Genomic DNA, 20,404 nt, shown 5'->3' with positions numbered 1-20,404 from the left:
TTTGTTTCTATATTTATGTTATAAGCTGTGCTGAGGTTGGTTCTGGTGCTGTATTTATGTTATGTTGAGTTTGTTACAGTATATGCTCACTGAGTTGTCTGGATGTGGGCATGCTACTATCTTGCTGCCTATCAGTGAAGTATATATAGTTTTTTTTTATTATTACTATTATTATTGGGGGGGGGGTGCCAAGTGAAATTCCGCACAGTGTGCCATCTAACCTAAGGTCGGCCCTGGCTTCCATTCACTTCTGTAAAGAGTTACTGCCCATGTGCTACTATCTCTCACACAGGCGATTTTCACGCACAAGCTGAGTTCGATTGCGATATGGATGGAACTTGCACGTGAGAAGAACCTATTGATTTCCTTCGTTAAATTGACACGCAGCGACTCTTCCATATCGGACCATCGGTCCGAGAGAAAAATCGCTCATATCCTATTTTTGGTTGATTTCTTGCTGAGAATTACCCATTTTTACTATGGGAACTTTTTAAAAAAAATGCATTGCACTCGCATGCTATGTCATCAATAACAGATTGGTGGGGGTTCAACACCTGACACCCCTGCCAATCAGGTGATAGAAAGGAGCTGTAACCATGCTGAAGACTCAAAACACAGTCCCTGTGTAGTGTCCTAGTATGGTACTGCAGGGTTGTGCCATTGAAGTAAATGGCTATGAGGATTTGCCCATTGTTCTGTAAGTTTGACCTTTTGGTTTATGTGTTGACTTTCAGAAACGTCAGACAGAAGCAGATATCACAGAGAACAAGAACTATAAAAGGATAAAATCTTCACAAATGGACAGTCATTTCCATGAACGACATTCTACGTCTCTATCCACGTCAGACACATCAAAAGCTAGACACCATCCAAGTTCTGAAATTGGCAAAAGTGAAGGTCCGGTCCCTGAAAACCACAATGTTGTTTCTAAAGAAAGTCACAAAAAACAAAAAACACATCAAACAATGCAAAACAATCATCGAAGAGAAACCAACATAAGGACAAAGTCTTGTGATGAGTCTGAAAATGACAAAGTGAGTTATAGACAGGAGACGAGTCCTGTATCTCATCTGGACAATACATCAGACTGGCACAAGAATGACACGAGAGCTCGGGAATCCAGTGAAGAAGAAGATGAGGGAGATGACTGGGAAGAAGAAGCTCTCCTGTTGGAAAGATGCCTCACATCTCCTGAAGGTAAACAAGGTCTTGAATTTTCCTAAAATGTCGGCCATGATATTAATTGATAACCCCAAATGCTGTGGTAACCTTCTTCTGAGACTTCAAATATCAATGTGCCTTAACTATCCAATTCCAAATGTTGGTGTGTACCGTTATTCTAAGAACCCTAATACAAGAGTGGGGTTAAACTGGGAGACTACATGCCAGTCTACCATTCATGGTCCCCAAAATGACAACACGGTATTAGACTTAAGTCTGCAATGTCTGTGTGTGCTATTACTGGGAGAGCCTAAGCAGCAGCATGCCTCTATTCTGAGTGCCTATATGGGGCAACATTTGGGGACATTATTACTATGTAGTGGTACTATTAGGGTGTGTTCAAACATTGCGTATTTTGGTGCAGATCCACAGCAAAATCCTCAGCATGTTTTGCTCTGTGGATTTTAGTGCACATTTACACAAAGAACCATATTAACCCTTTCCAATCCACTGTCTGACCTCTGAAGATATTATGATTTAAGGCTGTGAGGCTCCAATGTTGGAAGACATCCGTCGGGGTTCTCTTACTGTATATTGCCAGCCTCTCTGCTGTCGGAGTCTATCCAACGTGTCACCTTATGCAGTACTGGCTTTAGCCAGCATATAGTGCCATTGTATAATGGCAGAAAAAGAGTAAGGCCTCATGTCCAATTTAAAAAATACAATCCGTGTAGAATCTGCCGCGGATTTCCACGGTGGATTCCGCGCGGATTTGCTTTAAATGTTTTTTTTTTTTGCATGCAGATATCCGCACACATTGCTATCAATGTGATAGCAATGTTGCCAATCCGTGCGGAATCCGCGGCAGAATGGAGCATGCCGCGTTTTTTCTCCCACTCGTGAAAAACGCAATTCTTTTAAAATGCCATCCGCGGGTGCAAAAATCAATTTAATGGACCCGCAGATGGCCAATGTTTCCTATGGGCAAAATCCACTGCGGAATCCGCAATTCCATTTAGCTAGTGGACATGAGGCCTAAGCCCCCTAGGAAAACCAGGATACAAATTGGATTAGAAAGGGTTAAAATATGCACCATCTGATGTTGATATTTGAGGTGGTTTTAAAGGGGTAAAACTTGCTGCAGATCTTCCGCAAATTCATGGACAAAATCTGTACCGATGCTGCGGATTTTTGGCACAAATTTCTGTGCGAATTTTGGTACGGAATTTATGCTTCAGAAATTCTGCACCATTTCCGCTTCGTGTGAACATACCCTTAAAGAGATTGCACAAGTTATAATTTTTAATTTGAGTTCATGCTTTCCATGCATGAAAATAATAAAATATGTTATAGTCCATCTCTCAAAACCCCCCTCAGCTCCAATCCCACCAGTGATATCATGGTAACAGGTTAGCATGTATATGGGACATCACAGGCTACTGCAGCCAATCATAGAACTCAGTGTTACAATGCTGAATCTTGCAGTTGGCTGCAGCAGCCAATGACTTCCTGTATACAGGCTGAATGCAAGGGAAAGCAGAGCTGCTGGCACTGGACATGTGGGAAGCCCGGAAAGATCAGTATATAGCATGCTTTATTATTTTGAGACGTGGAGAGAATCAATTAAAAAAAATATATATATATATTTATATAACTTAGACAATCCCTTTAATATTACACTATTATTTACTAGCAATGAGGTGGCATAATTCAGCAACTGTATGGTGGTATTTATTTGTCATGGTATGGTAGTGTTATCTGGTCATGTTATGGCAATGTTATCCAGCTTGCTAGTTGAAGTACGGTTATATTATTTACTCATGGTATGTAGGTGATGAACAGTGGCAATGTTATCCGGTCATGGGGCGGTGGTAATATGGCGCCCAGAGAGTCGGTATGGCAGACTGTGTAACTACACCCCTGACCACAAATGTCAGTATATGCTATTATCTTGAGGGCCAAAATGTCAGCATGCCATTTTTATCACGCACTTAGAAGGTATTCATTTCGTGGCCACTATCTATTTCTGTGTAACACACTAGACACTGTACATAAAGAAAGCACGTACAAAGATGGAGGAGTTAACAATGTAAACATAGGATTTTTCCTGTATGACACGGCTGGGCTAATCTGCGTCTGCTTTCAGGTGAGTCATTGGGATTGATTGAGTTACGTCTGAGTCATCTCTGGTTAGGCTCGAATATCTAACATAAGGACAATACAAGGAATCTTTCTGTAAAGTCTCACAGCTAATTTGACAAAATACAGGCTGCTACATAAATTCCCGCATGGCCATATTGTTGGGTTCCTGTGCAATAAAAGATGACACCAAGAACTTGTAGACTACACAATTATACTGCAAATCTGTATGAACTATGGACCTTATGATCAGCAAGAAGGCACGGCTGCATGAAACTTTATCACAGACATGGACAGTCTTAGGGGTGTGCGACTAGTGTGATCACTTACTACTGAAGGGGGCGCCATTGTTCCTGGTGGTCGGAGCACCTAGAGCTTGCACCACCGATTCCACACCCCTGGATTCAGCTATATTAACTAGTTTATTGGAAAGTGTTATATAAGCAACCATCTAGCAGTGTTATTTGTGTGTCTTATGGCATTCTCATAGGTCAGTCCCACTGTCTTGATGCTCTTAAACATGGGTGGTGGAATGACTCCTGCTATTGTACAGATCGGCCAGTAAGAATCAGTGTTTTAGAAGCAGTGGGAAAGCTAGAGGTGTGGCACTTGTAACAAGATGCCTAAGCTAGGAGGAACCACAGACTGCCCTCACCACACTAACACTAACATTCCCTTAATGATCAGGCAGAGCACTACTGAATTGCTCTGCCCCATCATAGACAGAACTGTGCAGCTGTAATTTCAACTGCATCATCCTCTCTACCCCCTCTTTGCACTCACCTCAATGATCAGTACAAGGAGGAAATAGAAAATTATAGCCACGACATCACTGGAGCCAGGAGAAGTTCGTAACCAGTGTACACCAGGAATAAAATGTAACCCTGGTTGGGGGGAGGAGGGGTATGCATAATATTCCTGACCAGCAGGCCCTGGCGCTAACCTGTTTGGGACACGGAGACGAGTGAGGATGATGATGATGACTAGAAGCTTCTTCAGTCAATGATTATCCTACAGGAAGGCAGATGATGATGGCAAGTCTAACTATACTACACTAACTCTACCTAGTCTACCAATGTGACCAGATCACTACTCTCCCTATGGGCCAGCGATCACCTAATCTGTCACTATCCCTATACTGAATACTGGTGAAAAGGTAGGTCTTGCCCTATCTTTTGCAGTGATACGCAGCAAGCTTCCATAGACTTCTATGGCAGCTGGAAAAAAAGGGGGAGGAAGGGAGTTACCCTGTGTACAATGCTGGGAAAAGAGGACCGCTTGCCCTAACTAGGCATTTTAATACCAATCCGAGGATTTCAACCGATCATAGTAACGTAGTATGTTAAGCTGAAAGAAGACAATGTCCATCTACTTCAGCCCGTTGTTGATCCAGAGGAAGGCAAATAAAACCCCAATGAGGCAGAAGCCAATTTAGCCCATTGGGGGGAAAAAATTTCCTTCCCAACTCCATAATGGCTGTCAGAATACTCCCTGGATCAATGTTTGAAAGTTCCTACTTACCTCCAAGACCCAGATCAACAACCCCACTGCTTATTAAATGCCTATATCCTGTAATATTAAAGCGCTCTAAAAAGACATCTAGTCCCCTCTTAGGGTGACTACCCACTACAGTTTGTTTTCACTGCGAAATTCGCAGCGTTTTTTTTTCTCCAGGGGTCTATGGGACTTGCAATCTTAAAATCGCGATCGCGCAAAATCGCAATTTACTGCAAAATCGCAATTTTGCGCAATCGCGATTTTAACATTACAAGTCCCATAGACCCCTGCAGAAAAAAAAACGCTGCGAATTTCACAGTGAAAAAAAAACTGTAGTGGGTAGTCACCCTTAGGGCGCCCACCCACTGGCGATTTTTTTTCCCTGCGAAATTCGCAGCATTTTTTTCTCTGCAGGGGTCTATGGGACTTGTAATGTTAAAATTGCGATCGCGCAAAATCGCGATTTTGCGGTAAATTGCGATTTTGCGCGATCGCGATTTTAACATTACAAGTCCCATAGACCCCTGCAGAGAAAAAAATGCTGCGAATTTCGCAGGGAAAAAAATCGCCAGTGGGTGGGCGCCCTTAAACCTGTTGCTCGTATTGTGTGAATGGCTTTATAAACGCTAATCAAGATCGGGACTCGATTGTGTCAAAAAGTCATTTATGCGTATATATGCGAACTTAAAAATGCATACAGTCGTGTGAAGGAGGCCTAACTGTGATAGGGGTTTCTGTGTAAAGAGCTTGTGTGGTAGTGTCCATCACAGAGTGGAATTATGCTGTGATTAATTCAAACCTAAGTACATAAACCCAAGTAAGACCACATGCACACGGGCAGGTCGGATTCCGCAACGTGGGAGCCCGCAGCGCAATCTGACCCTGTGCCCAGCCGTTCCTGTATTATCTTCTACTTTTCTGTACTGTGGATGGTCCGCACAGCTCACCGTCGGACATGCACAGTACAGGTTTTTTTTTTCAACGCCTGCCTGCCCCGCGGAATCCGCGGCTTGTCTTTATGTCAATTGCGGATGGGCAACGGGTTGGACAGCTTCCATTGACTTCAATGTAAGCCATCCTTGCGAGAACCACAGGAAAATGGTGCATGCTGCGATTTTTCATCCGCGAGCTGAAACCGTATTTGGTTTCGACTTGTGCATAAAGAATCATATTTCCATAGCATGCAGTGGAGGGTTATTGCTGCGGAATCCAGAGGTGGACGCCGGCTCCAGATTCCACAGCAAAAATCCGCCCGTGTGCAGGCAGCCTAAATCTCAGGTGGTCAGAACTGAGATCACATGACCACCTGAGGAGACGGACTCCAGGGGTTTCAGATAGAAAGGAACAACTAGCCAAGGTAATAACAGCTAAATTAAATACACTAGTTACACCACGAATTTAATAAAAAAAATCACCGGAGTGGCTTTTTAAAGGGGAGCAAGCTGAACACTTTCTCATAAGCCAGTCAGTAATGGCTAGAAATGACTTTTTCTCACCAGCACTGTAGACGGACATTCTGAGAGCTAATCGTAAAAGAACTGGGGTGCCATAAGAAGGTACAGCAATAAACAGAGCAGCAATGTGTCTTAATGCTTCTAATTGGCAATTGATGTATATATGCATATATGGACAGGTGGATGATTTATACTCCCATGACCCTCTACAGTAGCGCGGACATCTGTCTCCTGTATTCTCTGCTTGTTTGCTCAGAGATAAAACCGCATCCTCAGAGTCACAATTAAAAACCATGTATCAGAAAAATGTAAGAGTTCTGTGATGGACGGATAAATACAGATTATTCATATACTATGCTTGCTCCAGGCAAACAAACAGCAGCATTACATCCACCCCGTTCAGCCAGTGTGGTTACAGTTTACAATGGCGAGATGGAACCTGCAATGATTGTTGATGTATTCCAGCTGGCTATTGTATCTTGCGGTGAGCTGCGCTATTGTGGGTGCAGGTAAAGTCCTGGACTGGGGCTGCACACCTGTACCCAGCCTAGCTGCAGAGCAAATAGCATCTGATGGATGGACAATAAGATGTGCACGTTGGTTCACAGCGCCTAAAAAGCATCATCAGTGTTAATCCAAGAGCAATCAGACTTTAGGGATGAAGAAATTAACTCCTTAGGGCTCACATGGGTGTATCTTACTCGTGTAGCTAAAAGCCCATGGATCTCTGGCACCTGCCCTTTTTTCACACATGCGAGTCAAAAACACAGCATGTCCTCTTTTTTTTGTGTAATACACATAAATATAGGCTATGAGGATTTAACATAAACAGCAAATAGGCATTTACATGAGTATTCTCTCTGTACTGCATATTATACATACATGAAAAATATGTGTGTAACACAGGGCTCACATATGTAACACGTGGGCCGTAGGGCTCTTTCACACGAGCGCATAATTGGTGCGTTTTTACAGCCGACCGATATACGTAGCCATTTGAAGCATTGGTTTCCAATGCATCAGTTCACACGGGCGAATATACGGCGCGTAAATACGTTAGAACATACGCGATTGAAATACGCGCCGACAAATATACGCTGGGCAAAAAGATAGTTCTGAAACTATCTTTTGACCAATATATAGCGGCGGCTCCCATAGGCTCCTATGGGAGCTTACAGGTGCCTCTATATAGGCATCGGAAAGCACCCTGAAGATTCGCTAAAAAACGTCACTCCTGGTCATGTGAATGGGTGAGAAAACTCTAGCTGTGAACGCAGAAAAATGGCTGTTCATACAATTTTACAGCGAGGCCAAGAAAACGTAAAAACACATACAGCCATGTGAAAGAGCCCTCAGGCTGCTACTACACGCGCGGTAGCGGTAGCCGCTAGCGCCCGCAGTTTTCCAACAATTGCTGGGTTGGGCAGGTGCAACCCGACAATTAGCGCTATTACATGAGTGTTAACGGCGCTTGTGTAATATCAACCATAGGCCACACCGGGAGGAATGTGCTGTGGAGTGTCCGCAGTAGACATGCCGCTGCAGATCCGCAAAACTAAATCCAAGAAACAGATACTGCAGCCGAGTATTTGTCCTTGCCCTCTCCTAGTTTGGACACTTGTCTGTGTTTTTCAGCCCTGAACTTGGTTTAAGGTCTGTGTCACACGAGTGTACGCATTTTTAGTAAATACCTCATTTTGGTGCAGAATTCATGGGCGGCATAGTCCGCAACACTGTTATGCAATGTTCTGTCTCATGCGGATTGCGAGCGCAAATTTTGTGTGCGCAGTACACATGAGGCCCCATTCAGATGGCAGCACTTTGGTTAGTATTTTGCAACACTATTAGTGAGCGCAAACCAGAAGTGCATCCAAAATACAGAAGAGGTGCAAACTTTCCGTTATACTTTTTCTCTCTGGAGGCTTCACTCTTTACTGCCCCTATCTCATGAAAACCTGTAGAACCGCCTTCATGAGGGATGCATGAGCCCACTGTTCATGACGTATGTATTCATCGCAGAACGTCATCATGGCGTCTCTAGTCATCAGACACGCATGCCCATGATTTGACCAATCAGATCACAATGTCAGAGTTCGGCTTCATTCACACGAGCGCATAAACTGCAACATTTTTACACCCGACCGATATACGCTACCATCTGAGCCATTGATTTTCAATGCATCCGTTCACATTGGCAACTATATGGCGCGTAAAAACGTTGATCCGTGAAAAATGGAACATACGCGACCGAAATACTCTTTGATGAATATACGCTGGGCAAAATATGGTTCTGGAACTATCTTTTGCCAAATATATGGCAGCGGCTCCCATAGACACCTATGGGAGCTGGACAAAGAAAGGGAGGGGGAGGCATTTTAGCAGCGTCCAACCCTGCGAAAAGCTTACAGGTGCCTCTATATAGACATTGGAAGGCACCTAGAGGATTTTTGCAGAGTGAGGGTTTTACGGGGTGCAACATATTTTCTTTGCTGAAAACGTCGCTTCCAGTCATGTGAATGGGCGAGAAACCGGTGCCCGTGATCGTGGATAAACATCCCTTCATGCCAATAAACGGCATGGATGAGAAAATGTAAAAACGCCTACGCTCGTGTGAAAGAGCCATTCATCTAATATTCTGTGATATGATCGCTTAAGCAATTGAATTGGCGAATAAACATGGTGTGAAAGAAAATTTGCTCATGCGATCAGTACTAAACTGCCTTCCCCTTTCCAGCAAGGGACGAAGAGGAGGAGGGAAGGGGTTGGGAGTTTAGCAGCATGTCTGCTAAACTCCCTCCCTTCTTCGGCAGCTACCATAGGCCCCATAGGAGTCTATGGAAGCCGCCACCGTATTCTACCAGAAGATAGTTCCTAAACTATCTTTCTTGGCTGGCGTAAAAACTTTTACGCTGCGGGAAAACGTCCATTTCAACTGTTGCATTGTAAACCAATGCATTAGATAGTCAGCGTATATTGACCGGCCGTGAAAGCGCGGACAATGTAGGCTCGTGTGAATGAAGCCTAAATTAGACAATTCAACATCATCATGTTCAAAACTTTGACTCTAACCTTCAAGCCATTATAATTCATATACCGTTCATATTAAGTTGCTTAAAGGCCTCCAATTTGTAAAAGAAGGGCAGACTGATTGCCAACGGTGCTGGAATCAAGATTGGTGCTCCAATCAATCTATATATCAATCTAATCGCATTCTGTATGTAGTAACTTTGTTTTTTACTCCTAGAAAAAGAAGAGCTCTCGGAGTCCGTGTCTTCCTCAGAAGTTGCTGACTATTTCAGGTACGTTTAAAGGGTTCTATGGGAGTTTTGCTGCTGATGACGCATCCTCATGATAGGTTATCAATGGTTGATTGTTGGAGTCTTTCGCTCTAGATCCCTGCCAATCAGCTGATTGCTGGGCCAGCTGTCAGTATGAACAGTGGAAGCAGACAGCGCTGTCAACATTGCAGTGGCCCAGTTTGATACTACAGGCACAGCTTCCATTGAATTAACGCATTTTTGTGATATTTTCTTTTGGCTGCAGTTCCGAAATACACAAAAACCGCCAAATGAGTACGCAGCCGTGGGCTGCATTCCCAGGAACGTATATCGACTCGGTTTTCACGCCGAGCCGATATACGTCGTCCTCATCTGCAGGGGGGGGGGGGATGGAAGAGCCAGGAGCAGGAACTGAGCTCCCGCCCCCTCTCTGCCTCCTCTCCGCCCCTCTGCACTATTTGCAATGAAAGGAGGCGGGACAGGGTGGGGTTAAGTTCCGAGAATTAGCCCCGCCCCCGTTCCACCTCTCCCCATTGCAATGGTTCCTGCTCCTGGCTCTTCCATCCTCCCCCCTGCAGATGAAGACGACTTATATCGGCTTGGCGTGAAAACCGAGCCAATATACGTTCCTGGGAATGCAGCCTAAGGGCGCCCACCCACTGGCGATTTTTTTTTCCCTGCGAGATTCGCAGCATTTATTTCTCTGCAGGGGTCTATGGGACTTGTAATGTTAAAATCGCGATCGCGCAAAATCGCGATTTCGCGGTAAATTGCGATTTTGCGCGATCGCGATTTTAACATTACAAGTCCCATAGACCCCTGCAGAGAAAAAAATGCTGCGAATTTCGCAGGGAAAAAAATCGCCAGTGGGTGGGCGCCCTTATGTGGCATTGTGCGCTCCCTGTTTTGAATCATTTCAATCCCTTATTGTTGCATTGCTGTAGCTAATCTCATTCAATAGTGTTCAGACCAAGGCTGCACAACTATATTTCTGCATGAAGGAAAAAAGCACAAAAGTGAAATGATAAAGATCTTGCACATTAATCTAACACTTTAATCAACCAGAAGGATTTACGATTGTGATAATTAATTATAGTAATTAGGTAATAAAACACTTGTGATATGCAGACCGATCATAATTAAACTGTTTCTTTGGCTCATATACAACATATAAAGTGTTTTAGATTTTGATTATTCTGTATGAATAGTTCATTGGACGAACTGCAAAATGTACTCAGGCTAATTTCATAACGAGCAAGTGCAATATCGGGCCATGAAACTCAGCCCGATATCACGCTCGCCAACATGCGATGTTCCCGTGGATGCAAGGTGCTTTTGTGTTAAAACCACCTTGCATCACTTCAGGTAGGTAGTGATCGCAGAGGATTGTAGAGTGTGTCACATTGTTTTCAATGGGTAAACCTTGCATTGCATCACACTCGCATTGAAAACAATGGGCGATGCAAGGGCATGCCCAAAGATAGGACATGCCGCGATTTTTTCCCCCACATTGCATCGCATTACAGTGCAATGTGGGGGAAAAAAATCACTCATGTGTATGATCCCATTCAAAATAATGGCGTTCATATTCGTGTGAGATTTGTGCGCCTCGCAACACACAAATCTTGTGCGAGGATCTCGACCATGTGAACCCCACTTAAGAATCCATACACTTATTGAATATGTGACTTTTTTATATTAAACTACTTAGTAAAGGATTTTTCATTTTATCAATAGACATATCAAAATACATAAGAGATAAGTTGTCTTAACTTTAGTGAAAACTTTTAGTACAGAGGGCTGAAAAGAGACTATACAAAACCAACATGTCCGGGAGTCTTCCAAACAAGTATGCCTATAGGCAGTACTAATATTATGTACTAATATATATATATATATATATATATATATATATATAAGCAATCCAAAATATACTATCTGAAACAAGTAATAAGTACATAGATCAAAGGCTATTGAAAAATTACCATTTATATGCAAAGATAATCTTTCAAATGACTGAAAGATTTTGCTATCTATTTGCATAAAATATTAATGGCCATTAACTCATTATCATCTTAATTTGCATGCAAAAGGGCCTTCATGTGCTGTTTACAGATCCCAGCATGTGATTAATGACATGCCCAGCTGTGCAAACAGCTGCATTGTTCTATTCGCGGCTGCCGGCAGATTACAATGTTATCTTCTGGCTCACGTGGAGTTAACAGCGTGCAGTCTATTGAGAGATACCTTATCTCTCGCTAGCTGAATGATGGATTTTAAGTTCACCTTAAAATCATTGTTCAAGCGAAAACTGCACGATGCCTGGGATTACATGTAATGATTATCGCTCATTTTTGGTCATTTGCACAAATTTTTAGTGATAATGTGTAAATGAGCCTTTAGTCCTAGCAGATAAAAATTAGACACTTTATCTTTTTTTCCTTCCTTTGCATAGAGTTTGCCTTCGCTTGCATTTAGAAAGCCTCATACTTGGTTTGCAGGCTTTCCTACATTCGTGTTTCTGTCTCCGGGCATTCTCAGTACTGATCAGCTAGTCTCTGTCATGAGCTTGCACAAGCTCAGTTCTCTCTTGCCTCTTTCAGAGGCTGTGTAGCATAATCCCCAATGGTCCCCATTCCCCCATGGCATTTCCAACATAGGTTTGTAATCATGCAAAAAAGTTTATTTAGAAAAGGCGGTGTGGTAGCACTTTGTAGCTATTTTTACTGATTCTCCTTGTAGGATGCACAAAGGGAAAATTTGTGATAAGGAGGGGGGGGGGGCACATCAGAAGCAATGTCCGAAAGTATTATTTTACTGTAGGAGTAGTAGATAATTGAAACAAACTTCCAGCAGGCATGGTTGGAAAATCTATAGTAAGTGAATGTAAAATTGAATGAGTGAAAAATGAATGAAAATTCCTAGTAGACTTGTGCAATGTAAATTTCCCCAAATCCACATGATATTATAATCCATAAATATTCAATATTTGTAATTTTTTTGTGGATACAGTGCTGGAAATTAAACTATCCACATGGTTTGTAAAAATGAGGTGATAAAAGACTCCATTCAGTGCGCATGTTGTCCCCTGCTGATTGTGTTTCTTAACCTTGCTAAGAGACCCCCTTGGCTGATGACAGAAGTAATTTTCAAGGTTAGGTACAGTATGTATAAGGAGATAAGTCTCTTGGCACAAGATACAGTTACAGAATATTAACTCCTTCCATACTAAAAAGCCATATAGATGCAGCACTGTCATGTATCACAAAGACCAGCAGTAGAAGACAAGTAGGTTTGGTCTTCCATTTAAGTCATGCTTTTAATATGTCTCATAGTTCTCTGTAGAACTACAACACAGACTTTAGTATGAATATGGGGCTTGTTGTTAGCCGTTTAAACATTCACGACCCTCGGCGACCCTAAAGGCGCTGCTTCTTTCAGCTGTGTGATATCCATGCCAGTATCAGCTCTGACAGTATCAGCCAGACGGCCTGGTTTTCTTTTGCCACTGATCTGTTCAAGCATTATAGATATTTCTAGCGTTTCTGCTCGGATTACATGGCCAAAACCCGTGTCACCTTACCCTCCAGTGATTTACCAGGTCTTATACGATTCTCTGTTTGTTACTCTCGCCGTCCGGGGTATACACAGCAACTGTCACCAGCACCACAGCAAATCCTCCTATCAGTTTTTGTCGCAGTCCAGCTTTCACATCCATACATGGCTATGGGGAGAACGATGGTTTGCACTGTCCTGCGTTTAGTTGCTATTCCAATATCCCTACTTTTCCAGATTTTGTCCATGTTTAGCATTGCGCTTCGGCCCAAGGTTTTATTTCTGGCATAGATGCTCCAGCCTAGTCACTTTTCGAACCAAGGAAGATGAAGTCTTGCACGCATTCTATGGCCTCGTTGTCAATTTTGCTTTAAATTTGGCCATTTTTGAAGTTGTCATAATTTTTGTCTTCAGGGTAGAGGCTCATTTCGGGGCTAGAATGCTATTTTTGAGGAGGAATCAATGATTCTTGTACAATCTGTCCTAACATTGACTGCCATGTGGAAAGATTCTGCATAATGGTCTCTAGTGTTAAAAAAGCAGCCCCATGCAACTGTAATTATGGTTGACCTTGTCAGACAACTACTTCCAATCCTGTGTGGTCTTTTTATACCCATTGAGCTCAGTAATAACCAAACTAATTAAAAACCACAGCTAGAAACAAACCCTGTGTGAACGAGTTCTAGCTAATTTATCTTTCAAATGTGTTTCTGCTGCCACTTTTACTGTCACAGTTTGATATAATCTTTGTACTTGATAAAGTAGTTGTACTCTGACATAATAACTACATTTTAGTATAGGTGAAACGGATTATATTACTAGTAGCTAGTATGTTTCACGATACAACATACTGTTGCAAAAAAAAAAAGTAAACCCTTTGGTTGAAAATTTGTTTTGGAATGGTCTAGAGTCCTGACCTTAAAGGGAGATTTCACGTTTTTCTTTTTTTTGGAAACCAGTAGGCAATCGGTAAGAATAAAGATCATATATTCACCCACTTCGCACTCACACATTCTACAGTTAGTCTGTTTGCGCAACGTTGTAGACAGCTGCAGCCAATCATAGGCCTCAGCGAAACACGTTGCTGGGCTGTGCATGGAAGGCATCCCAGAAATGGTAATGAACTAAAACACATTTGTAGGGAGGAATGGTCAAAAATCCTCATCGACATTGTGCAAATCTTATTTGCAGCAACATGAAATGCTTGGTGAAGGTGTTGCTAAAGGAGAATCTGCAGGTTATTAAATTCAAGGGTTCACTTACTTTTTCTCCCTGCCACGTTTACTCAGTAGGCTCAATAAAGGACACTAATGGTACAATTGTTATCTGTATTAGCTTGTGTTTGTCTGTGATTGATAACAATCAGACCACATTTTAGTAGTTAGGGTTTTTTTCACATTTGTGTTGGGGATTCTGCTTTTTTGCCACATTCGAGGAGCATGAAAGCAGAATCACCGTGATTGGACGAAACCGAGCAGTGCCGGGTGGGCCCCATTGACTATAATGGAATCCGCTTGCTTTCTGCCAACTGGCCTGCTTTTGGATGGAAGAAAAAGCGCTGCGTACAGCGCTTTTCCTTCTGGTACTTACAGCCGCTTCTATGATGGAATCTCCGTTCGGAGGTTCCGAAGCAATTGTGAGACCGCACTAACCAATGCAGAAATGGAGGTCATTTCAAAAGGTTCACTTGATCTTTCTTGCAACTTTATATTGGGGAAATGGTTTGTTTTGCAGCAAGTATATTTCATGCATGTGCCTTTTGTGACAAGCGATTTGATTGCATAACACATAGGAACGCTTGTGGGATCAAGGTGTGGTGATCAAAATGCCTATAGCCAGCTTCAGTGTCTTATGCAGTAATTATGGAGTCACACTAGATTTTCTGCCACAAATAACACACAGCGCTGCCTGTAGTTTAATTATGGCAGAAATGATTGTCCAAACTTGTGTGAATTGAGGCAGTACATGTATAGCTCTGAAAATTGCATTTGTATTCTAGACTTAAATGTGTGCATTTTTGCATGCTTTTATTGGTGTCTCATTTCATAGAATGCTTAGCCACCTCATTTCTAGGCTGGGTGCAAGAACAGCTCAGTTAAAACAAATACAGCTGCAGGCTTGAAGTTTTAGAAAGTCTTATTTTAGTGTATATGTGATATCATATAATTGGGTACTGCTTCCTACACCTATAACCAAAGTGCTGATTGACAGGACCGCCCCCAGTATATTCTGCTAGTGTCACAGACTTTCAGGACCATGTTGCCACCTAGTGGCTGGTTAGGGTAACCTAAGAACATCCCCTTCCATCTGCAATCTGTATAGAAAAACATGAGCAATCGATTGTTCATACAACAGAATAAAATCAACTAATTAAAATGGAAAGATTAATTAGTAAATATATTAATAGACAATGTCTTGTCTTTTGTCATGTGCAGTAAGTACACTACAATTACATCTCAAGATCAGCGAAAATCGTATGAAGACGACTTTGCCTCTGATTACACTGAATATCTAGAGCTGCATGCTAAGATTGCTAAAGTGCTGGAGAGGTTCATGCATCTTGGCTCGAAAATGAAGAAGTATCAGCAAGGAACAGTAGAGCACAAGGTAGGAATGTAATACCGTATAGATCCTGTAACATGCTCACATTAGTACAGCTGCATTTTTTATTATCCATTGCTATCATAACAAAAAACATTAAAACAATCTCCCACTGCTAGAAAAACCTAGATGGCTGCACCACCTCTCTGACTACCTGAAGCGCACTGCATTGGTAGTCTAAGGCACTGCATACTGGTCTGATGGAAGAGCCAGGAGCAGGAACTGAGCTCCCGTACCCTCTCTGCGTCCTCTCCGCCCCTCTGCACTATTTGCAATGGGGAGAGGTGGAATGGGGGCAGGGCTAATTCTTGGGACTTAGCCCCGCCCTGATCCCACCTCCTTTCATTGCAAATAGTGCAGAGGGGCGGAAGCTCAGTTCCTGCTGCTGGCTCTTCCATCCATCCATCCATCCATCCATCCCCCCACCTGCACACGAGGACGACGTATATCAGCTCAGCATGAAAACCGAGCCGATATATGTTCGTGGGAATGCAGCCTTACAGCCACAAGAGACAGGAATCTAATATCACACAGAAGTGTTACTTGTATTGCTTTATAGGTAGGTAAAGTGTATGCGCACACCTAGTTGGTGGTGAGAGGGGAGATAGCTGTGGCAGGGGCAACGGAGAACAAAAGGTTCAGGTGCTGAAATTCAACAAGCCTCATTTTCTCCAACAGCAGAAAAAACCACCATACACAAGAATTGTTAGCAACATCTTTTCTCATGTGTTGGGGGGCTTGAGGGGTTGTATCTGTTGGCAGTGTTGATAGATTCTAGTAGCATTAGATTAATGATATAAGGTCTTCCCTCAATTACTTGATAAAAGGATGGTGAAAAGTTTTACATTTCAATGAAATGTCAGCATACAATTTTTCTCTTTGTTAGATCAGATGAGTGATATGCATCCCATTTGATGTGTATGTCTGTTCATAGAAGACCGCTCTGAAATGTCCTTTTCTGTTTTAGATGGTTGAAAAGAAAATCCTGTCAGAATATAAGAAGTTCAAGAAGGTGACTATACTTTCCTTTGCAGTCAGCCACACATTCATGAAAACTAGTGCACGGAAGGTTTAGGCAGTGCCCAGCGCAGTCAGTCAACAGTTGGCATCTTTCCTGTGCCACCTTGGTACTGAAGTTTTTGTACTAGAACCAGTAGTTTCTGTTCAATATATGCTACTTGTCTCGGTGGAGCCATGTCCCACTTAAGATAGATTTGAATGGAGCAGCACTCAGCTGGTTCCCCTAAGGGCTGATTCAGATGACTAATACAGCCTTAGGGTGCATTCAGACCACCGTATATCAGCTGGGTTTTCACGCCCAGCCGATATATGGTGTCCCTCTCTGCAGCGGGAGGAAGCACTGAGCTCCCACCTCCTCTCCATCCCCTTGCCAGTATTTGCAATGGGAGGGGTGGGATGGGCTCAAAGACCCTCTCGAAAGACCACCAGTAGAGTGGATCATTCAATTGCCCAACAAGAATGAGAAGCTCCAACTGTTTCGTTGTCCACCAGAGACGGATGGTATCATTACAGCCGGTGTCTGTTGAAACCACTTCCAGGCACACTTAGCTGAAGGACATATGGTCATCTGTATGCAGTGGTGTCGTGAATAAGGAAACTGGACTGCTACACAATGGAATTGGATTGTCTTCAGCGATAAGTCCAGGGTGAGTTTGGCCACTGACAATGTTAGCGTCTGGAGGTAGGGGTGAGTACCTCAATCCTGCCTTTGCTGTGAAGCAGCACACTGCCCCCTGCTGATGTGATGGTCCGGGGGCATCGCATACAACAGTCGGTCCCCCCTAGTAATGGTACCAGGGACAATGACAGCTCAGCGATATGTTCAGGACATCCTGCAGCCACATGTGTTCCTCTCATGGCAGCTTCCAAGAGGCATTTTCCAGCAGGATAATGCTTGGTGTGTCACAGGAATACTTCCACAATATTGCCACGCTGCTGTGACCTACCTTGTTGCCAGATTTCTCACCACTAGACCATGTATGGGATGCCCAATGATGATGGATCTAAAGACTGTTACAGCAAATGGACCAATATGCTGCAGGACACCATATGGAACCTGTATGCCTCCATGTCAGTCTATCACAGCTTACATCCAAGCTAGAGGCGGTACAAGAGGGTATTAGAACCTCCCTTCCAAGGGGTCAGTTTTATGCAATAAATTATCCTTTTGCTCCAATACTGTAGTCTTATATCAATGTTACAATCACACAGAGATGTCATTCGATTCCAACAACCCCTAGTGGGGGGCTGGGACAACACCACAAAAACCACTCTGGAACCCATTCAAATGAAAGTTATTTTCCTGTGCAAATGCTGTCCATATCACAGTTGGAAGGAACTCACATGGGAACGCCACCTGTGTAAATACAGCGACACTCCCATAGTTTGCATGCTGCTCCATTCAAAGTCCTCATCACAGCTGCTCCAGCGATCAGTTAGATTATAGATGTGTATCAGTGGGAAAACCCTTTAAGGATGCGTTTCACACATCACCGATTTGTTGCAGATCTACAGTGGATTTCATCCTTTCAATTGAAATCAAATGGAATGCATGATACCTGCTGCAGATCTGCACGTCAGACATGTAAAAGCCCCCTAATATTTGCTTTATGTGCCTTGTTTTTCCAGTGCATTTACCATTTTATCCAACTACAATTTGAAGTCAGCCAAGGGTATGGGATTCGGGTCCGGGTGTAACATATACAGCAGTTATATATTCTGGGGAGCCCTGAAGAACTTCAGTTTACATATAACTGGATAAGCCTTTTACACTTTGGATGTACATATACCATTTGGTCTTTTAAAATCAGAAGTAAATGTCTTATAAGGCTGATGTATGTGTCTTTCTTCACTCAGACATATCCTGGCTACAGGCAAGAGAAGATGCATTGTGAATACTTGCACCACAAGCTCTCTCACATTAAACACCTGATTCTGGAATATGAGAAGAATACTCCAACTTAGCCAAACTTGTTTCCAAGAGACACTTCATCCATACCACAGAACTACCAGCTGTCCATCAGCATAATGGGACCAACCAATAGAAGAAAAGACTTCTCAGCAAACCAAGTGAAAACCGTGCCATCAAACTACTATACACATTACTACAAAACACTGACACCTCACAAATGTGTCAGCTACTGCCTTAAGGAGGCCACAAAGGTTATATAATGTACAAATGAGATGTTCCAGCTTTTATGGTGACCTGCAAAGATCAAGTGTAAGGCAGAATGAAGCAATTTTGGATCTATAAAAGATGTAGAAAAATCATATACTGCTGTGCAGTGTAAGATCTATGGGGGAGACTTGAGCAGTATATAAAATGCCCAATCTTGTAACTCAAAGAATCTACTATGGCGCCTGGATGGACATTGTTAGCACTTGAAGGCCATAGCCTTTGTAGACCAAAGCAAACTTGCATTTTTGTCATTTTTTTGTTTTTAATTGAAAATACAGGTTTAGGCAAATTGGTGTTTAACTATTCTGCTCAGTCTGGGGAAAAAAGTTTTTGGCGAGAGAAAAAAAAAAAAAAATGTAAGGAATTGTTATGGCAGTGCTCAGAGAGAAGTATGGGGGGGGCCTACTATAGGACCATCTAGACATGGCTGAAAGTCAATGCCTGACCCCTTAAGAGAACCTACTAACATGACATGTTACCTGCCAAACAGGAGACAATTTCACCAAACAGGCCTCTGATTCTCGGAATAGGCCTTTATTTAGCACAATTCTATTTTGAGCTAGAACATCTTGTGGAATCATTGTTCTTTACACGGACCTGGGATCTATAATTAACGTCTTGTGATTTTACTCGTTTCTGTATACATTGTTGAAATAAAGACATTTTACATTAAAATTAGAGTTTGCATTTAAAGGGGTTGTCTCACGAAAGCAAGTGGGGTTATACACTTCTGTATGGCCATATTAATGCACTTTGTAATATACATCGTGCATTAAATATGAGCCATACAGAAGTTATTCACTTACCTGCTCCGTTGCTGGCGTCCCCGTCTCCATGGCTCCGTCTAATTTCAGCATCTAATCTCCCGATTAGACGCGCTTGCGCAGAAGGGTCTTCTGCCTTCTGTTTGGCACGAGCGGCGTTCTGGCTCCGCCCCTTCTCCGCGTCATCGCGAATTGGCACACGTGATGGGGCGGAGCTACGCAATGATGCGTAGAAGGGGTGGAGCCAAAACGCCGCTCGTGCCGGACCGAACACCAGGCAGAAGACCCTTCTGCGCAAGTGCGTCTAATCGGGCGATTAGACGCTGAAATTAGACGGAGCCATGGAGACGGGGACGCTAGCAACGAAGCAGGTAAGTGAATAACTTCTGTATGGCTCATATTTAATGCACAATGTATATTACAAAGTGCATTAATATGGCCATACAGAAGTGTATAACCCCACTTGCTTTCGCGAGACAACCCCTTTAAGGACTAGTTCTGTTCAAATCTGACCAAAGGACAGCATGGAGTCTGAATTTTGCGTGTCTTCTTATCCAAAGACGACTGTGGCAGAAACAGCATGGTGGCTCAGTGGTTAGGACTGATACCTTAGGTTGCTGGGGTCCTAGGTTCAATTCTGACCAAGCAGGTGATATCCTTGTCTGGATGTGAATTTAGGCTAGGACCCCAGCACTTGCAAGGAAATAGTGCTAACCACTGAGCCACATTTATGAAGGACAAGGTCTTATGGCTCTT

General features: G+C 43.0%; 1 protein-coding gene across 2 annotated transcripts in view; it reads left to right on the top strand.

The window, feature by feature from the left end:
* The window catches only part of ELL3 (elongation factor for RNA polymerase II 3), an 84,234-nt gene extending 64,675 nt beyond the window's left edge, over nt 1-19,559 (top strand). For both annotated transcript variants that reach the window (XM_066592723.1, XM_066592722.1), the window contains 5 exons: nt 735-1,197; nt 9,496-9,550; nt 15,520-15,691; nt 16,653-16,697; nt 18,563-19,559. In XM_066592723.1, the coding sequence (XP_066448820.1) occupies nt 735-1,197; nt 9,496-9,550; nt 15,520-15,691; nt 16,653-16,697; nt 18,563-18,670 (843 nt within the window). In that variant the 3' untranslated portion in view covers nt 18,671-19,559. The remainder of the gene's footprint in view (nt 1-734; nt 1,198-9,495; nt 9,551-15,519; nt 15,692-16,652; nt 16,698-18,562) is intronic.
* The last annotated feature ends 845 nt before the right edge of the window (nt 19,560-20,404 follow it).

Source organism: Eleutherodactylus coqui, chromosome 2, assembly GCF_035609145.1.
Source record: "Eleutherodactylus coqui strain aEleCoq1 chromosome 2, aEleCoq1.hap1, whole genome shotgun sequence".
In the NCBI taxonomy this organism is placed as follows: Eukaryota; Metazoa; Chordata; class Amphibia; order Anura; family Eleutherodactylidae; genus Eleutherodactylus; species Eleutherodactylus coqui.
This window is presented reverse-complemented; position numbering and strand designations above follow the sequence as displayed.